General features: G+C 49.4%; 1 protein-coding gene across 4 annotated transcripts in view; it reads right to left on the minus strand.

Annotated features, from left to right (window-relative positions):
- Window positions 1-17299, minus strand: part of KCNN3 (potassium calcium-activated channel subfamily N member 3) — a 173563-nt gene that overhangs the window by 14132 nt on the left and 142132 nt on the right. For all 4 annotated transcript variants that reach the window (XM_088835828.1, XM_055401522.2, XM_088835829.1 and 1 more), the window contains 2 exons: window positions 15647-15788; window positions 8154-8264 (listed from right to left, as the gene is read on the minus strand). In XM_088835828.1, the coding sequence (XP_088691954.1) occupies window positions 8154-8264; window positions 15647-15788 (253 nt within the window). The remainder of the gene's footprint in view (window positions 1-8153; window positions 8265-15646; window positions 15789-17299) is intronic.

The following is a 17299-nucleotide window of genomic DNA, read 5'->3' on the forward strand; positions in this document are numbered from 1 at the left end:
TCTTCAGACTGACATCAACAGATGGGACGTTGTTAAAATACTGAGACGTGTGGGAAGACCCAGGAAACATTGTTTTGTAGGCTGATAATTTTTGTGTGTGTGTTTTAAAAATTTATTACGAAGGCTGGATTATATTTTTCATTGGCGCTGAAGTGATGTTCTAAAAGAACAGCTAGGTCTTCTCAGAAATGTCTAAGTGACATAAATACTGCGTTTCTGCTCAGTAAAAATCTACCATGAAAATGGTTTTAAATGACTTAATTGCCCACCTCTGACACTTTCTTGCCGAGAGGAAGCAGGTGGTGGTGAGTAGAAGCTGGAAAGGGTGAGTGTCCAGGTGAGGAGGGGGGAGGAAGGGGTGCGGGTCATCATGGGGGTCCTGTTCAGGGGCTAGAGTAGACGTCAGCCTCCCAGTGAAAGAGGCAGCATAGAAGGGAAGGTCCTCTCTCTGCGGAGGGCATCCTCTCACCGCCTTTCTGTAGGGAGAGGGCAACTTGACAGGTGGTTTCTTCAGTTTTCCTAGGCGGGTAGCCTCCTAGGAGAGCCTCCCAGAAGAATAGGAGGGAAAAGCCTGCCCCAGCATTTAGGGTGACTGGCAGAGCCCCAGGTATTCAAGTCTCATCCCCGGAACACTGATAAAGGCACGGAACATCAGTGTGGATGAGCCCCTGACAACGGTCTCTATGTTGGTGGGGAACCAGTGCTGGAAATTGGAAAACCTGCAGGCAAATCCTCATTCTGCCGGTTTAGGAGTAAGTGTTTAATTATCTATGGGAAAAATAAATCCTTACCTGAAGGGTTGTCTTGAGGCCCCTAGGAGGCAATTACCATGGTGCTGATGGTGCTAAGAGCGAACATTTACCGGGTGCCAGATTACATATGTGCAGATGCATTTAATCCTCACAACAACCCTCTCAGGCAGGTACTCATATTACCCCCACTTTACAGATGAAGAAACGGAGACTCAGACCAAGACCATAAAGGTATAAATGGCAAACTGAGTCCATGTGAATTTAAGTGTTATAGAAACTATGAAGTGCCATAAAGATGTTAGCTATCATCATCTGGCCCAAATCCCCGCTGAGAATATGAGGAAATGGCAGTTTCAGAGATAGGATGTGAGGATCAGAATCCCACAGCTAGCTAATGGCAGAGTCAAAACAAGCGCCAGGTCCAAAAAGAGCATAAGGTTTTCATGCGGTCTGAAGAAAGACCTGACGAGATGTCATCTCTACGCAAACAGAATTATTTCCTGTTTTCCAGGATCAAGGAACTGGAAAGGACATTAGATTTGTTTTTAATCATCACGGCCATCACTTAGCAATATGACAGAACAGGGAGTCCAGGTCCTGCACTTAACTTCAGCCCAAATATAAGGACAGCCTGGGTAGCTGAGCGAAGCAGTCACAGTGTCTTTATGGGTTTGAACAGGAGGCCCCCGCGTATTTGGGAAAGTGATGTTAAATGCGAGCCTTGGTGCTGACTCTGAATTAATTGTCAGCAAACAGCCTGGCACAAAGCTAAGTAGATCAATATCTGCAAGAGAAAAAGAAATAGGCTTTTAACTGTACTGTGCTTTCCCAAGTCGACAGTAAATGCTAGTGTGACCAGGTTCTCCCTCCAATTCACCTGGCTGATTGCTTTGGGCATCGCTGGGGTGGGAAGTGGTAAAGGTCGTGTGCACCTCCTGGGGTTCACTGAGCTTCACAGGGTTCCCAAGCACTGTTTCATGATGAGGGTTTGGGTACCTCCTGAGCTCTCCTGATGGGCAGGGGCATCAGGGCCCAAAGATACTCTTGGGGGTGAGAGTGGGTGACCGGTCAGGGAACTGGGAAGGTCGGGGTAGGCTTGGCTGTGATCTGATGGACTCAGGAATAGTTAGAAGAGGGCTGTTTGTGCATGAAGACTTGCTGTTCCATCCCCCAAATCCATAGCACGTGAGCTAATTGTTTCTGTGGGTCCATTCATTCTCTCCCCAAAACTGTGTGCTTTCACTCTGATGGTGGCCACAGAAAAGGCTCAGTCAGGGAGGGCTCAAAGATTCATGGGCCTGGGCAAGAAAATCGTCCAACTAAGATTTTGCATACAGTACCGACAGCTAACATCCACTGAGTGCTTACCATGTGCCCGGCTCTGTGCTCAACACTTTATGTTTACATTGCTCCACTGGCCCTCGGAAAAACCTCACAAGGGGATGAATGAATGATCACCTTCACTTCGGACCAGTTGGGAAAGCTCTCTGAGACTCAGTTTTCTTATTCATTTCTTCCCAAATCATTTACCGTACCCCAAAGATGGGGCTGACATTGTTCTAGGAAGTAAGACTCCTGGGAGGCACAAAGCAATAACCTTTCTGCCCTCGGGGAGCATCTAATCTTGTGGGGCCAGCATGCCCTGTAGCTGCAGCACAGAAGGGTGCTACAGAGTGATGTAAGTTCTGACCTGTGAAACAGGATTGCAGGGTTGACTCAATGAGAATGCACTTCAAACACTTAGCACAGAGCCTGGCTGCCCAGCACCTTGGTACCTGGTGCCTTACTGAAGCTCTTCCCCCACAACAAATGTCAGCTTCTTCCTCCACCTCCAGCGAAAGAAAACACAGAACACATATGTCTGTTCCTTGAGCTCTTGGCTGTATTATACATGTCCATGACTTGCTCTGGCCGCCTCTCTGCAGGGTAATCTGCTCCTCTGTGTTATGTGGGAGAGGGGCTGGTTGTTGCAGGAGGAACATGTGAGGCAGGAGGAGAAGCACCCTTCTTGCCTGCCTCCCCTCGCTTCCAGCAGCCACAGGGAGTCCTGGGAGAGTAATCCCAGGAGCCCCAGAGATTGGGCCTGGTGGGTCCCCCAGAGAAGAAATATTAGCATGCCCACAATGCTGCCAGCACTCCATCCCAGGGAGAGGGCGTTTGCACTTGGAGGGTGGAGAAGGGGGAAAGGAGGAAGGGAGGAGGGCAGATCAGGCCTGGCAAGAAGGTGTGACTTGGACAACTTCAAGAAGTTCTAGAGGTTGGATGTAGATGAATAAGTCTGAAGGGGTGGTAATATCACAGTCTGAGAGCCCTCAGGTCAGGCCTGTCTTCAGATGCTCCACTGAGGCTGTCCGTCATGCCCGGACATCCCCTCTTCTCCATCCACCACCCCAACTCTCCACCTCACCCACACACTACCTGCCGGCTTCCTGCGGCTGCTACCTCTTTCCTTTCCCTGCTTACACTCACCCTCCGCCCTCCCCATCTTATTCCACGTTCCCTTTGCAGGCTCCTCTGCCTGCCTCGCCCAGAAGCCCTCACTGAACACTAAGAAACGGGGGCTCCTGTGGCTGGCAGGACACCGGGGCTGCGAGTAGGCAGGGCTGTGCTTCCATGTTCGAAGCTGAAGTCTGGTCTTTCCCCAGAGCAACATGGTCCTGAGTCTGTGGATTCAGGAGGCTAGTTCCATAAGGCTGTTAATATGATCCTCAGCTTATTTGGAGGTAAACTGGCTTTTTCTTCCAGCAGACCTGGGACCCTTACCACTATTCTGAATTCCAAGGAACTAACTGTTCTGGGAAACCCACTGGGTTATGGCTGGAGAGCTGTCTACCAGCCTGAGAGCAAACAGCAGCCCTGGCTGGGACCCAGCTCACCACATATGGCTGGGGGGCCCCTCGCCTATCTCTGGGCCTGAGAGGCTCATCCCTAAGAACCTCCCAGCTCAAAATCTCAATGTTCCTATGACTATTGTTAAAGAAAAACTGTACCCAATCTGTCTGAGACAGAACTTTAGTGGGTGATATAATTTATAATTCCCTTCTGGGGACAATTAGCATTCCTGATAACTGCTCAATTGATTATCTGACAAATTCTTAAAAGATTAAGACCTGTTCTGGGAATCCACTCGTAGGTCCTACTGACTGTCAGCCAGGAATCTAGTGTCCTCTAGCCAGACTTTCTGTACCCAGTATAACAATGACTACTATTGTTTCTTCCGATAAAAGACCCCTTCTATGAGTAAAACTTTGAATTAGCCTGCTGGAAAAAAAAAAACAAACATTTTTTACCCAGCAGGATTGTGATAAAACTTTGACACATGCTTGTAATTAAAGATAAGTTTTCTTTAGCACTGATCAGTAGGTTCTGGGGGCTAAGAAAGGTTTTTGAGCAGGTTGGTGGCATGTGCAGAGCTAAGTCTCAGCATCTAAGAAGAGTCACAAGGATAAAGTACAGGAGGACTTGGGTAAGGGAGGTCCAGATGAGATGAGAAGGTAGCAAGCAATTGAAATGGCACAAGATTGAGATGGAGGCTTGAAGTATGGTGGGCAGAGGACCTGGAGAGGCTGCTTTGGCCAGGTGGAATCAGACTCCGAAGCTGTTTGGACCCCTGTGGGTATGAGGGCAGAGAAGAGTCAGAGATGCTGCTAAATTTCCAGACCTGGAGACTGGAAGAATGATGATGTCATTAATAGGGAAGTCAGGAGAAGACACTAGTGTTAGGAAGATACAGGTTTGGTTTTTGTCTTACCCATTGATTGCAGGGGGAAATATACTTGGATGAATATTTGAGGCAGGAACCCTTCATGGAAAGAATGAAGAGATAACAGTCCTCAGCCAGTGGCACCACACCATGGAGCTGTCTGCAGATTTGATGTGGAGAGTGGGCGTGGCAAACAGAACATCTCCTGGTACCTCTTAAGCCATGTGTGTATATGGGCAGCGACCTTGCTCTTTAGAAAGGAGAGGTGCTCTTTGAGGACAGGCAGTAAGTATGAGGGCAGGGACTATCTCCTATTCATCTCGGTGTCCCCAGAACACAGGGTGTGGTATGCAGCTGCAATGGATATGTTTCATTGCATAAAATAGAGGCACAGGGATGTGTAGTGTTGCGTGGGAGAAAAGATGAGGATCTAGTATCTTTTTTATAGTCTCTCTGTATGTAATTTACATATATATTATCTGGTAGCCCAGAGGTTAGCAGTAAATTGTAATTCGAGATTAACAATGGCAGTAACACTGCAAAGTCCATGTGGGAAGATCTGACTGCATTAAATACAGAAATGATGTTGCTGTCAGGGTTGACAAGTTATACAAGTGAGAGAAGAAAAGTTAATGTGACTCAGAAAACCAGAAAATGAGTTTGGACCCTGTGCTATCAGACCACCACCCTACCTGCCCCTGCCTCCCTGGGAAATAAATGAATAAAAATAGTGTGACTCTAATGGTAAAAAGGCTGGGAAGAAGACTTTATTACCAATAAAGACTAGAACAATTTGAAAATTTTAACGATTATTAGGTTAGAATTCCTCTTTTTCGTTTTTTGCTTACATGTTTGAAGAATTAAGGCTGCGTGTACTTGCAAGAGATGGCTTTTATCTGTTAAATCTGCTAATTGTCCACTCCTGGGAGGTTCGCAATTATGCCCCAATGAGCTCCTCCCATGATCGGATCTTTCTCTGTGAATTCACTGAGATCTTACGAGTAGACTAAGCTTAGCATCTGTGTGACCCCTGAGCCACTCCATCTGGACACAGAGGGCCATTAGGAGAAGACGGAGGACGGATGAGGCATCACCAGGGGGAGGAAGGTGGGGTTCTCTGAGACCAGGTGAAGGGGAGCTGGAGCCAGAGCTCACGGCCAGTGTCCTGTCAATCAAGGTAATGTAAAAGAGCCTTTCCAGTCCTGCCAGCTTTGAGAGTCCCCTCTGTGTGAGAGCCATCCCTTTCGCGTTGGTTATTTCCCTGGGAAAGAGATACTAGACATTAAAGGAACGTTTCAACAGATTTAAGTGTTCTCAGACAAGGAAAATGTTATTCTATTAAAAAGGTGCCTTGTACTCACAGATGGGCAATAAATATTTGTTGATTTGGTTTTCAGTCCTACTTTTCAAAAAGTGAGTAGATTTGAGGAGGATTTTAGAGAATATGTTTGAAAGAAAGACTGAAATTAGCCACCACAACCTCATCTTTTACAATCATAGTGCAGAAAAATTGTTTATTTTCTTGTCATAGGAGGGAGCTGGCTTTCTTCAACTTTATTTTCCTCTAGTGTCTGATTCAAACAGTGAAAAATGAAGAGGACAAAGGAATAACATGAAATACAAAGTATATCCTTGGTTTCAAAAGCAAATAGAATAAACAGAGAGGCTGTTAATGTCTGCGCTCTAAGAAACAGCTTCGGAGAAGGTTTGGGGGCCAAATATCCTTGTCCTTGACTCCTGCACTACATTGTTCTGGGAGAATAGAGGGAAGAATATTTGCGGCTCAGGCGGTAAAGAATCTGCCTGCAGTGCAGAAGACCTGGGTTCGATCCCTGGGTCGGGAAGATCCCTTGGAGAAGGGAATAGCTACCCACTCCAGTATGCTTGCCTGGAGAATCCCCATAGACAGAGGAGTCTGGCAGGCCATAGTCCCTGGGGTAGCAAAGAGTCAGACACAACTGAGCGATTATTTTTTCCCCCAATAACTTTGATAATTTGCTCAATTCCTAGCATGACTTCTACATGCATAGTAGGGGGCTGAAGAAAAGCAGCTGGGTTGTAGGGCCCTGGATGGAACCTGGCTGGCCTACCATGGGTATAGCCCTCAATGCTGCCATCTTGATGCCACAAACCGTGTTTTCTTTTGTACCACGGACAGCTCCGTGCCATAGTGCGCCATACATAACCATCTGTATGTCAACCACAGAAGAATATCTGCCTGTACATTTTCTTCTTAACATCTTTAAAAAGGCTTGTTAAAGAATCCAATACATGTAATCAAAGACCAAACAATCCAACACCATAAAGAATTCTGCTGAGAAACTGGAGAGGCCTCGGCGACTTCCCCCTCCCCCACTGCCTCCCCCCAGCGCGCTCACCCTCTGTCACTCTCCCTCTCTCTTTTTTCCCTCCCTTCCTGCCTTTGTCTCCATTTCGAACACATTTTTACTGTGCCACAGCATTCATCACTGAATATTTTCTCCAGCTTTCAAAAACCCCAATCAAAATTTGGCTGTTCCTGGGTCTCCCAGCCCCACTTTAATCCTAAATGAGAAAGACTTACTGGGGTAGCCAAGACCCCAGCACAGGTTTTTGCTTCTCTCTCACTTTGGAAAGAGGAGAGTTTTTGCAGGAAATCATATTCCTGACCTTCGTTCAGCCTGCAGCTCTAAAGAATTTTCCATAAAAGCTGTCATTAAATAAACAGCTCCTGCCTTGCTCATTTGGCCTGCTCTTATCCTGGAAGGCTTGCTTCTGTCTCTTCTAAAGGGGCCTTTTCTTTTCTGACAATTCAGTGGGATGTCAGATTTCTAGCAGCTAAATGATCTCCCCCATTCCTGCTTAATCAGTTTTTAACCCTCCTTACCCACTTCCCTAAGGGCTCAAGGGAGAAACACTATTTGGAAAACCCAAAAGGGGAAACAGGGGATGATATTTTGATGAACATTATTTAGGAGTGACTGTAATGATTTTTTTTAGGGGTTGAATTTAGATACATTTCCAATATCATTTTAAAGACTTCCTACTGCCCTTGCTAATGAAAATCAGGAAAATATTTAAGCAGAAACCAAAACATCTCATGCTGGGTACCATTATTTACTTGGTACCATTAGGCAAGGGAGTAGGTTACATCATTGTAGCCTATAGATTTAATTATCAGGGAAATTATTTGGTTGCCTGAACCATGACGACAGAGAATGAGACGGCTGGATGGCATCACCAACTCGATGGACATGAGTTTGAGTGAATTCCAGGAGCTGCTGATGGACAGGGAGGCCTGGCATGCTGTGATTCATCGGGTCACAGAGAGTCGGACATGACTGAGCGACTGAACTGACTGACTGACTGACTGAACCATGCACAGTGATTTAAGAAGACAGGAGCCTGCAGAGTTGAGGCATTGTGGCCATTCTGCACCAGCTGTTTGCATGTGTCTGGTGGTCCCTCAACCCTCCACTGAAAGGTGCAGCCCTACCCTGTTGTGGCTACTTTGACTAGCTCCCAGGTGGGTCTTGCTGCTGCTGCTGCTGCTAAGTCGCTTCAGTCGTGTCCGACTCGGTGCGACCCCATAGATGGCAGCCCACCGGGCTCCCCCATCCCTGGGATTCTCCAGGCAAGAACACTGGAGTGGGTTGCCATTTCCTTCTCCGCAGGTGGGTCTTAGGTCCCCCTTTAAGACATGGACAGTGGTGTTTTACCCGTTTGGTGAGCTGAGTGTCCATCATGAAGTTGTGAACATGCTTCTCCGCTTTGGTGAGTTCCAGCTTCCGGGCCACCACGGCCACCACCAGGGCAGTGCAGCCGGCACCCTGTGGGGGGCAAGAGGACCGGGGAGAGAGCACATCATTAATGAAGCAGCGTTCATGCGTAAGACTCCATGTGCCCTGGGCCCACTGAGGGGTTCTGGGAGTGGGGTGGAGACCTGAGCTCTGGCTAGTCAGGGCTAAGTCACAAAACCCAGCAGGACCCTGATCCCCACACCCACGAAGGTGTTGACCTCTGGGACATGAGCCTTCCTAGAGCTGGCCACTTCCTCATGGAGCAGGGTACTCAATGGGGCTGAGGACTGGGGTCATATAACATACTGGACAATTGCTCGGTCACCTGCAAAGCTAAGCAGGGAAGACAGAAAATCCAGTACACATGGACCCTCTTCCTCACCCATACTCCAGCCCCACTGCCAGTCTAGAGCAGGGTGGGCTGGGGAGGGCAGGAGGAAAGACAGCCAGCCATGCAGTCTGGATGGATCATCTGCTGGTGGTGGACAGTTTTCCTGAAAACAATCTAATGAAGAGGCAAAGCATCTCCCCTCCCGCCGAGACCGCTTTCCAGGGCGACCCCGGTTAGATAGAGTCTATCTGCCCATGACTGCGCTTGCTCCTCGATTGGGTCTTTTCACAGGAGTTCTAGACTATGACTCAGCACAAGATATCAGTTCCTTCTTGCTTTCACCAGGAGGCTCCAGAATTCACCATCTTGCAGAGATTTTAAAGATGACAACAATATACCTGCCTCAACCCGGGATTTTAAAGGAATGCGCAGAAGGCACTCAGTATTTTCCAGAGCAGTGTTCCTACTCTGCTCTGGAAGGTCTATTCCAGGGGAGCCCAGGGAGGGTGAATAAAAGAGGCAGGTTCCTGAAGACTCAGTTTTTCTCTCCTAATCCTCTGGGCACATGCTTGACCGTCTGAGAAATGAGCAGAAAGGGACTCATCTCAACATTCTCCTGAAGGACTTTGAAGTCCTCTTCGCTGCGCATCTTGACTTGGGGGACAGGGTGGGGGTCCTGGGGATGGCAAGAGAGAACCGCTCCTGCCCTGCTTCTCCTGCAGGCAGCAGCGATAGCCCTCTCCTCACCTGGTTTTTGGAAGAGATCACATGCCTCTTGGGGACCACTGCCTCTCTCCTGCACGTGGGGCCCTGCGCCGCCCTGACCTCTACTCATGGAAAGATGATGCGTTCAGGAAAGTCAGCAGTCTGATGCTCTAGCTGCCAAACAGTAATTATAGGTGCCACAGAGCTCAGTTTAGCAATTGAGGTCCCAGGATTCAAGGAATCCATCAAGAACCTTTGGGACTCATGCAGTCTAACAGAATGTGTAGGAAGTCATAAAGACTGTTTTCAAAGGTACTATCATCTGTATCAGAGTTGGGCAGCATGCATATGACAGATCAGTCCCCTACCCTCTCCCTCATAATCACCTTCTTTCCCTTGCCACAGATTGGCAAAGGCTAGCCCATGTGAGGTTTTGGCAAAGCTGAAGTTGGCAATGTTTTTCCCTAGATTTTTTAGAAGGGTTCTCATGAAAACAATCTCCTGTTTCTTGGTACATTTGGTCAGCGACCCATTTCTAGCACAACAAACTGAAACGAACGGCGTTTGTGTGAACCTTCCTTTTTCTGACCTCATTTTCCTTTCTTGTTCAGGGACAGCCCTGTTTTCTTGGCATCTGTGACTTGCAGGAGACTCTGTGCCCAGTTTTCAAAGGATAGGTATGGGCAGTTGGACAGCCTGGTCTGTAGGTGTCATCAATTGAGCCAGGCCTCTAAAAGCAAAAAATAGCTTAAAAAGCTCTTTTAGCGGGAAGATGTGTGATCCATTTCCCCTCAACCAGACCAAGTATATAATCCCACTCTTTTGTACGGAGTTCCAAAAGTACTTTGGGCTGAATGCCCCAAAAGAGGGATGTATCTAGGTGTTAAAAACAGGATATCAGATGTAGAGGGTTCTTCCCTGACTCCAGGCTCCCTCATTCCCCGGGTCCAGGGAAACTCCACTTAAATCGTCCCTGAGAGCTGGGTGCAGAATTAGCCTGAAGGAGTCTCCTTCTTGTCATGCCACTTGGGGAATTTCATTAAAGCAATCAACCATCCACAATCCCAAAGTTTCAGGTGCTAGACTGATTGCTCCATGGTTCCTGCCATGGCTCACAACCGAGACTGCTGAATGCGGAGGGGTTCTAAAGAGAAGCTAGAGTGTTCTGATTAAGGAACCACCTATCTTATATGATTAAGACACATTTCTGCTGGAGGCAGGAGGTTGGACTAGATGTCATTTCTCAGTTCCCTTCAACTTAAAGAGGTCAATTCTTCCTTGTGGATATTTCCCAGAAGGATGCTTTGTTCTTAACCCCTAATTCTAACTCAGATAGCAGTGGATACTTTCAACTTCACTTTTCTTTCAGAAAAATCCATCATCTGGATGGGTTAGGGAAGTAGCCAATAATGAAACCTAATCTGGTCATTCCCATTAAGAGGCAACTTTGCAAAGATGGGGTCAGACATCAGCAACCTTCAGATAGTGGTGTGCAAGGTGCTGAAATCCAGACTGGTCCTCTCCTGTGTGTGAGAGAGAGAAAGAGAGGGAGGGAGGAAGGGAGAGAGAAGGAAGAAGGAAGGAAGGGAAGAGGGAAGATGCAGAGAGAGCTGGAGCAGAGACTGAGGCAGGCAACAAGTTGTGCTGCCCGCTCAACAGCATGGGACAGAGAGCAGAAGAGGAAGGGAGAAGTGAAAACAGGAAAGAAAACAGAAAGGAATGGGGAGGAGGGATGCGCCCGTGGGAACTGGGTGGAAGGCAGGAAGAACAAGGAGCCTAAGACTTGGGTCAGAAGTTCATGGTCAACCTTGGCTCTTTAGAGGAAATGAAGGAAATAAAGACAGCAGGATCCCCTCCCACCTCGAGCTGTCTTTACTTCTAAGTGGTATAAGGATTACTTCAGGCTTCCCTGATAGCTCACTCCAGTATTCTTGGGCTTCCCTGGTGGCTCAGCTGGTAAAGAATCCACCTGCAGCGCGGGAGACCTGGGTTTGATCCCTGGGTTGGGAAGAGCCCCTGGAGAAGGGAAAGGCTACCCACTCCAGTATTCTGGCCTGGAGAATTCCATGGACTATACAGTCCATGGGGTGGCAAAGATTCGGATACGACTGAGAGGCTGGGTCGCAAAGAGTCAGACACAACTGAGCGGCGACTTTCACTTTCACTTCACTTCACTTTCAATGATTGCTTCTGCTTTTTGGGGGACAATGGGCCTTTTTACTTAGGTGAGTTTATCAGCCCGATAGGGCCATGTTAACAGTTTAAGAAGGCTCATGTGATGTGGCAGGGATGTGGGTTGACTTTAAGAGACAAATTGCCAAGGCCTTGGCTGATTTGGGCACGTGAGCACTCCTGCTGTCCTAGCTGTCCTCATGCAGAATCTCAGAAATTGCTGGTGGGCAGAAGGGGCATTTGAGGGGAGGACAGAGTGGGACTGAATAAGCAGCTGCTGGTGTGACATCCACTGGATCAGACTGTGGAGCAAATCCATGACTCAGATTTTTGCCTTCAGATATGCCAAGTCCTGAATCCTGGTCGACACCGACTGGATTCCCTGGATCTTCTCTACCCAACACTATTTCCATGGGAGAGTGGTGGGAGGGGATAGGGTCCTCTAATGAGGTCGTACTTTCCAAGGTACATAGTGAGCAGGAGCGCAGGAGTGAACAGAGAAAGGAGTGGCTGGCCGGGGGTCAACACGCCTAACTCATCCATAGATTTGGACCCAAATCAGAGACTCAGTCTCCTTCACACTGGTCCTCCTACTTCTTGTTTCCAAGAAACATTTTCCAGCTGGAAAACCTTAGACTCTTGAAAAATAAGTATCCCAAGGGGAAGAGTATGAGGTGTTCTTAACTAAAGAAGCATAAAATAAAATAAAACATAAATGAAAGTGACAAATGGAGGAGGGAATCCTGGAGGATTTACAGTTGGATTCTGTTTCTGCAACAGATTCCATGTAACAACTAAAATAACATCAATTGGTTTGAAACCAAGGTGTTTCAGGGAGAAGCTCATCTTCTAAAACTGACATTAAGCAGATGTCTTGCTGAGCCCTCCTCTTTACCTCCTCCCCAAATGACTCAATTTGTGCCACCTTTCACTTCATCATCCCTTTCCTTTTGCAGTTCAAAGAAGCCTCTTGCATGAAATCTCAGGGGAAAAGCTCCGTGTCCCCAGCACACACCCTGGAATCTTCTATTTGTCCCTAACTCCCGAAGGGTCCGCAGAGTGGGTCCAGCTCTGTTGTTGTTCAATCCACTCGGTCATGTCCGATGCTTTGCAACCCCATGAACTGCAGCATTTCCGGGTCCTTCACCATCACTCAGATTGCTCAAACTCGCATCCATTGAGTCGGTGATGCCATCCAATCATCTCATCCCCTGTCATCCCCTTCTCCTCTTGCCTTCAATCTTTCCCTGCATCAGGGTCTTTCCTAATGAGCCCAGTTTTAGAAAATGTATATTGAAATGGGATTCCAACCAATCAGTCTTGGGGTCCCAAAAGTCTTCCAGATGCCTGCAGAACCAGAAAGCCTTCCGAGGCCCATTCTGGATACTAAATATTGTCAGCTTTCTCTCTGCCTTGTAACTGTCATCATAAAATTCTTTATGGAAAGATGCTGGACTTTGATATATCTGCTTTAGTGGATGAAATCTCTCAAACACACCAGGCCTGTGCCAACAATGTCAAGTTGTTCAGACAATTATATACCCTGCTTAATGGTTGATAATTACACCGTTACTGGGATTGCCAAGAGAAAACAATGATTAAGACTATTTACAGCCTGCACACACAAATTCTTCCTTTCCCTTCCCACTAGGCCTTGCCTTGGCCTGCGTGGTGTCCATGGTAACCAAACAGGAAGCCCTACCTTTCGTAAAGGCACTTGTAATAATAATCAGGAGAGGTACAAAGTGTTGGGAGACTGGGGGATGGGAGGAAGGGATTCTCAGCCATGTGAAACCCTGCAAAGGAGTGACTCAGCTAGAAAAGTCCCATTTGTAAGAAAAAAAATGCCACCAGGGTTCCTCACTGTGGCTGACCCCAGAGGGAGGCAGCTGATTTTAATTTGGGTAAAAACACAAGTGGAGGGAAGCTCCCTGTCCCTGTGTATAGATAGGTATCTCTGCAGCGGGGCTGATGCAGAGCGAAGATGAAGGGCAGGTGCTGTAATTTTAACACAGGGGGTGGGTATCAGTTCCTCCTCACTCGTTTATTCTCTCCACTTTGATCACACCTCTCTCCTCAAGGAACAAACACTTTCTTCCAAGCAGCTGCTGAAGCCCTTGGAGCAAAAGCAGGCGTGAAGACCACACCCCAGGAGAAGGCAGGGAGGGGCCAGGGTCCGGCTGGCCCACTGCCCAGCTATGCCGGAGCAGAAGCCCAGAGATGCGGGAGTGAGGATACCAGGGAAAAGATGGCTCCCAGGCTCTGGCTTTTTGGCCGGGGCATAGCGCCATGCTGAGAGGGAGAACGGCTAGTATTTAAAAATAACGGAGGCTCCCAGCAGGGCCGTTCACCTGTTCACCTATCGGCAGCTGGGCTCCGTGCAGGCCAGACTGAGAGCTGGTTCTGAGGCACATAGCTGGCGCCCCAGGAGCGCCTCTGAGACAGGAAAGCTTTGGTCCTCGGGCGGCATTTCATTCTTTTCTGGAAGGAAGACTCATTCCCTGGTTTCCTGGTGACAGCTGGAGCTGTGCCAGGCAGACTCCTACCAACCAACGGGAGGTATTTGTTCTGAGCCCTTACACTTACCCATGGTTTATCCCAAGCCCGGCACTAAGCCTCCTGTCATTAACTCCTGCCCAGGACCCACTAATAAGCGCCTGCCCTGGGTTTCAGTCAAAAAAGGAGAGGATGGCATCCAGTCGTGACACAGCAGCACCGGAGCCCTCCTGCCCCGCAGCCCAGGCCTCTGACCCCATGGCCTCCGCTGCTCTGAGCAACTGGCTGCTGTCAATCCCAGGAGGCCTCCAGGCTAGTGAGGAGCCAAACCCCTGCCCAATGCAGGATGGAGTCATTTCCCTTCCAGAAGGAGGGTCTTTTGTTTCCTCCTGGAGAAATGGGGGTGATGGCTGAAATCTGAGGGAGCCCTGGAAGGCTTTTGATGACAGGGGTGCAGAGAGGACTCCTCGGGGTGGGCTGTCGTGACCCACCAATGAGACCTAGGAATAAGCTTCGGGCCTCCTGTCCGCCCCCATCTCCACCAACACCTCCCCACCCCGCTCCAACACACAGCCTTGATTCCTGCATCTTCTCTGACCCTCAGTCTCCTCTTCTGAAAAGAGGACTTTGCGTGTTTACTCTGTGCTCTGGGAAGGAGCTCAAAGGGCCCGGTTGTCTGTCCTGGTCAGAAAGCAAGGAGAGAGGCAAGAAGCCCTCATCCCGCCCGACCGGTGAAGGAGCAGTGGGGGCAGGGACGCTGAGGACTTGCCAGCCCTGAAGGCGGGTGCAGCTCCCTGTTGTTGACAGAGTGTGTTAACATACAGCACTGCAGTCTGTCCTCATCACCAGCCAGGGAGGAGGGCAGAGCAGGCCTCCCGTCTGCACTTCGTACTGGAGAATGCTGAGGTCCAGCAGGCTTAGTGCCCTGCCCGGGTCCACACTGAGGTCCAGCTATGGGCATTCAGACTCTGATCTGAAACTCCCTACCTACTCCCCTCCCATGCTCCATACTGTGCGGCCATGTGATGGGCACGAGTGTGTGTCAGGCTGGGGATGGCAGGGTGATGGGGCAGGAAAAATATACCTTGGAAGGAGGCGGCACAGCTGCTAGGCACCTGGGGAGGGATGGGGATGCTGTCACAGGCTAGCCGGGTGCCAGCACGGGGAGGGAACTGGCACTCGGAGCCCAGCACCTCAACATTTGGATGCAGAAGCCAAGAGCTGGCCCCGGGCCATGTCATCAAACCGGGACCAAACCAGTGGCCAACCCAGGCTAGGACCTAGGTCTCTCATGGCCGGCTCAGAGCACTTGCCCCCGTGAGTTCTAGCTACACTTTATCAGATGTGGCGCCAAGGTCTGTGGGGCCCAGGGGACAGGAAAGAGGACAATTAACTGCAGGCCCTGATGGGCGTGGAGGGGGAGACCTATAGTCAGCTTCACCCAGCCCATTCCTAGTGGTCTACGAGAAGACTGTCAACTGTTAAGGAACCAGGACCTCTTCCTATCTCAGACAAGGAAGTGAAAAAGCGAGAAGCCGTACAGATGTCACATCTGTCTTTCTACGTGCACAGACACACATGCTGGCCCGTTAACTAGCAGCTGGCCCCGCGCCCAGACAAGGAAGGCCCCCTGCGCCTGCCACAAAGGGATCGCTCCTACCGGCATTCTACGGGTGGGGAAGGGTAATGGGAGGTGGCAGATACTCACCATGATGCCTGTGAGAAGACAGACACCTTTCCCACAGTACGTGTGGGGCACCATGTCCCCATAACCAATGGAAAGGAATGTAATAGAGATGAGCCACATGGCACCCAGAAAGTTACTAGTTACGTCCTGCTGGTCATGGTACCTGCCGGGGGAAGGGGGAGGAAGACAGGAGTTAGTCAGTGCAGCTGCCCTTCCCAGGTTCTGGGCACACCTGGACAACGAAGGACATTCTGCTGAGGCAGAGAGAGCGGCGATAGCGGCACATCGATCACTCCAGGAGACGGAAGCTGCTGAGACTCTGCCCACCCAGGTCCTGCCTGCAGCTCTCTGTCCCTCCCCCTCAACCCCCCACCACAAGCTTGGTCCCGGCGGTAAAATGTTTTGTCATGATTTGCACCATATTGCAGACGTCCTTTTTGGTAAAATAGCTTTGGATGAAATCATGCAGTAATAAAATTTAGATTTTCCCTTCCAAGCTGACAGTCTAAGTGTATGTGGATGTGATTAATCTGAAATCACAAGCTCCTGAACAGGGAAAATGTCAAAAAAAAAATCACCAAACGCATTTAGCAATTTCCCGTAAGAAGGTTGATGGAGCCCGAAGACTGGCACCTCCCTGGTGTTTGGAGGGAGGCTGCGGCAGCTGGGGTTCTCTCAGACCTGTTTCCAGGGAAGTTTCCAGAGTCTCTATGGAGGCATGGCCTCCTCTTCTGAGCTGGATGGAGGCTCGTGGCTGTCCTGCCCTGCGAGGAACTAGCTGGAAACATATCTCCACCATTCCCTCTACCCTATACCCATTCCACCCCATCCCTCACCTCCCTCCCTTCATCCCCAAACACCAAGGCCCGCTGTGTGCCAGGCTCTGTGTCAAGTACTGAAATAGAAAGATGAACAGGATACAAGCTCTGCCCTTAGGCTTCTCGGCCCAGGGGAAGGGCCCATTTTAAGCATGCAGACATTTGGGGAAGGGTAAGGACGAGGCACCTGGAGGGCAGGAGGGAAAGGACAATGACCTTGACCCCAGTGTAGGAGGGTTGGTCAGAGGCTGGAGTTTTCCAGGCAGACAGGGGGAAGGGCGTTCTGTGCAGGCGGAATAGTACCTTTGTGAAAAGCTAGGGCCCAGTGTGAGTGCAGCAGGTGGGCCTGGCTGAACCTGGGGTGGCAGGGCAGATGAATGAAGGTGGGTGTTTTTCTTAAAATATTCTCTACCAGGATAAGCCTGAATGACACGGACATCACTCCTGGATAAACTCTTACCATCAGCCTCTTGGAGGCCACTGGTTAGGAAAAGTGAGATATGGCCAGGGAGACCAAACCATCCTGGTTGGATAGAGCAGAAAGTCATTTAGGAGCCTTAATCCATAGAACTGAGTTACCAACAAGGCTTCCATGATATGCTTGGGACAGGGCTGAGTACAGAAGACCCTCAGAAAGTATTCGCTGCTACTGTCAGCGTTCTCCATGTCCCTCACAGGGCCTGGCGCCCAGTGGGCAACTGGCAAATGTTGTTCTTCTTTCCCTTAGCCCCACCCCAAGCCAGGTGTGCTGGAAAGGCTGCAGATACAGAAGCATCTGGAGATGAGCCTAAAAGCCGGGAGAGGTCTGACAGTGAGAAAGGAGGTGGCGGGCATGCGAGTGGTGAAAGCCAAGGGC

Source organism: Moschus berezovskii, chromosome 4 (assembly GCF_049115385.1).
Source record: "Moschus berezovskii isolate FMDL1 chromosome 4, NW_MosBer_1.0, whole genome shotgun sequence".
Classification (NCBI taxonomy): Eukaryota; Metazoa; Chordata; class Mammalia; order Artiodactyla; family Moschidae; genus Moschus; species Moschus berezovskii.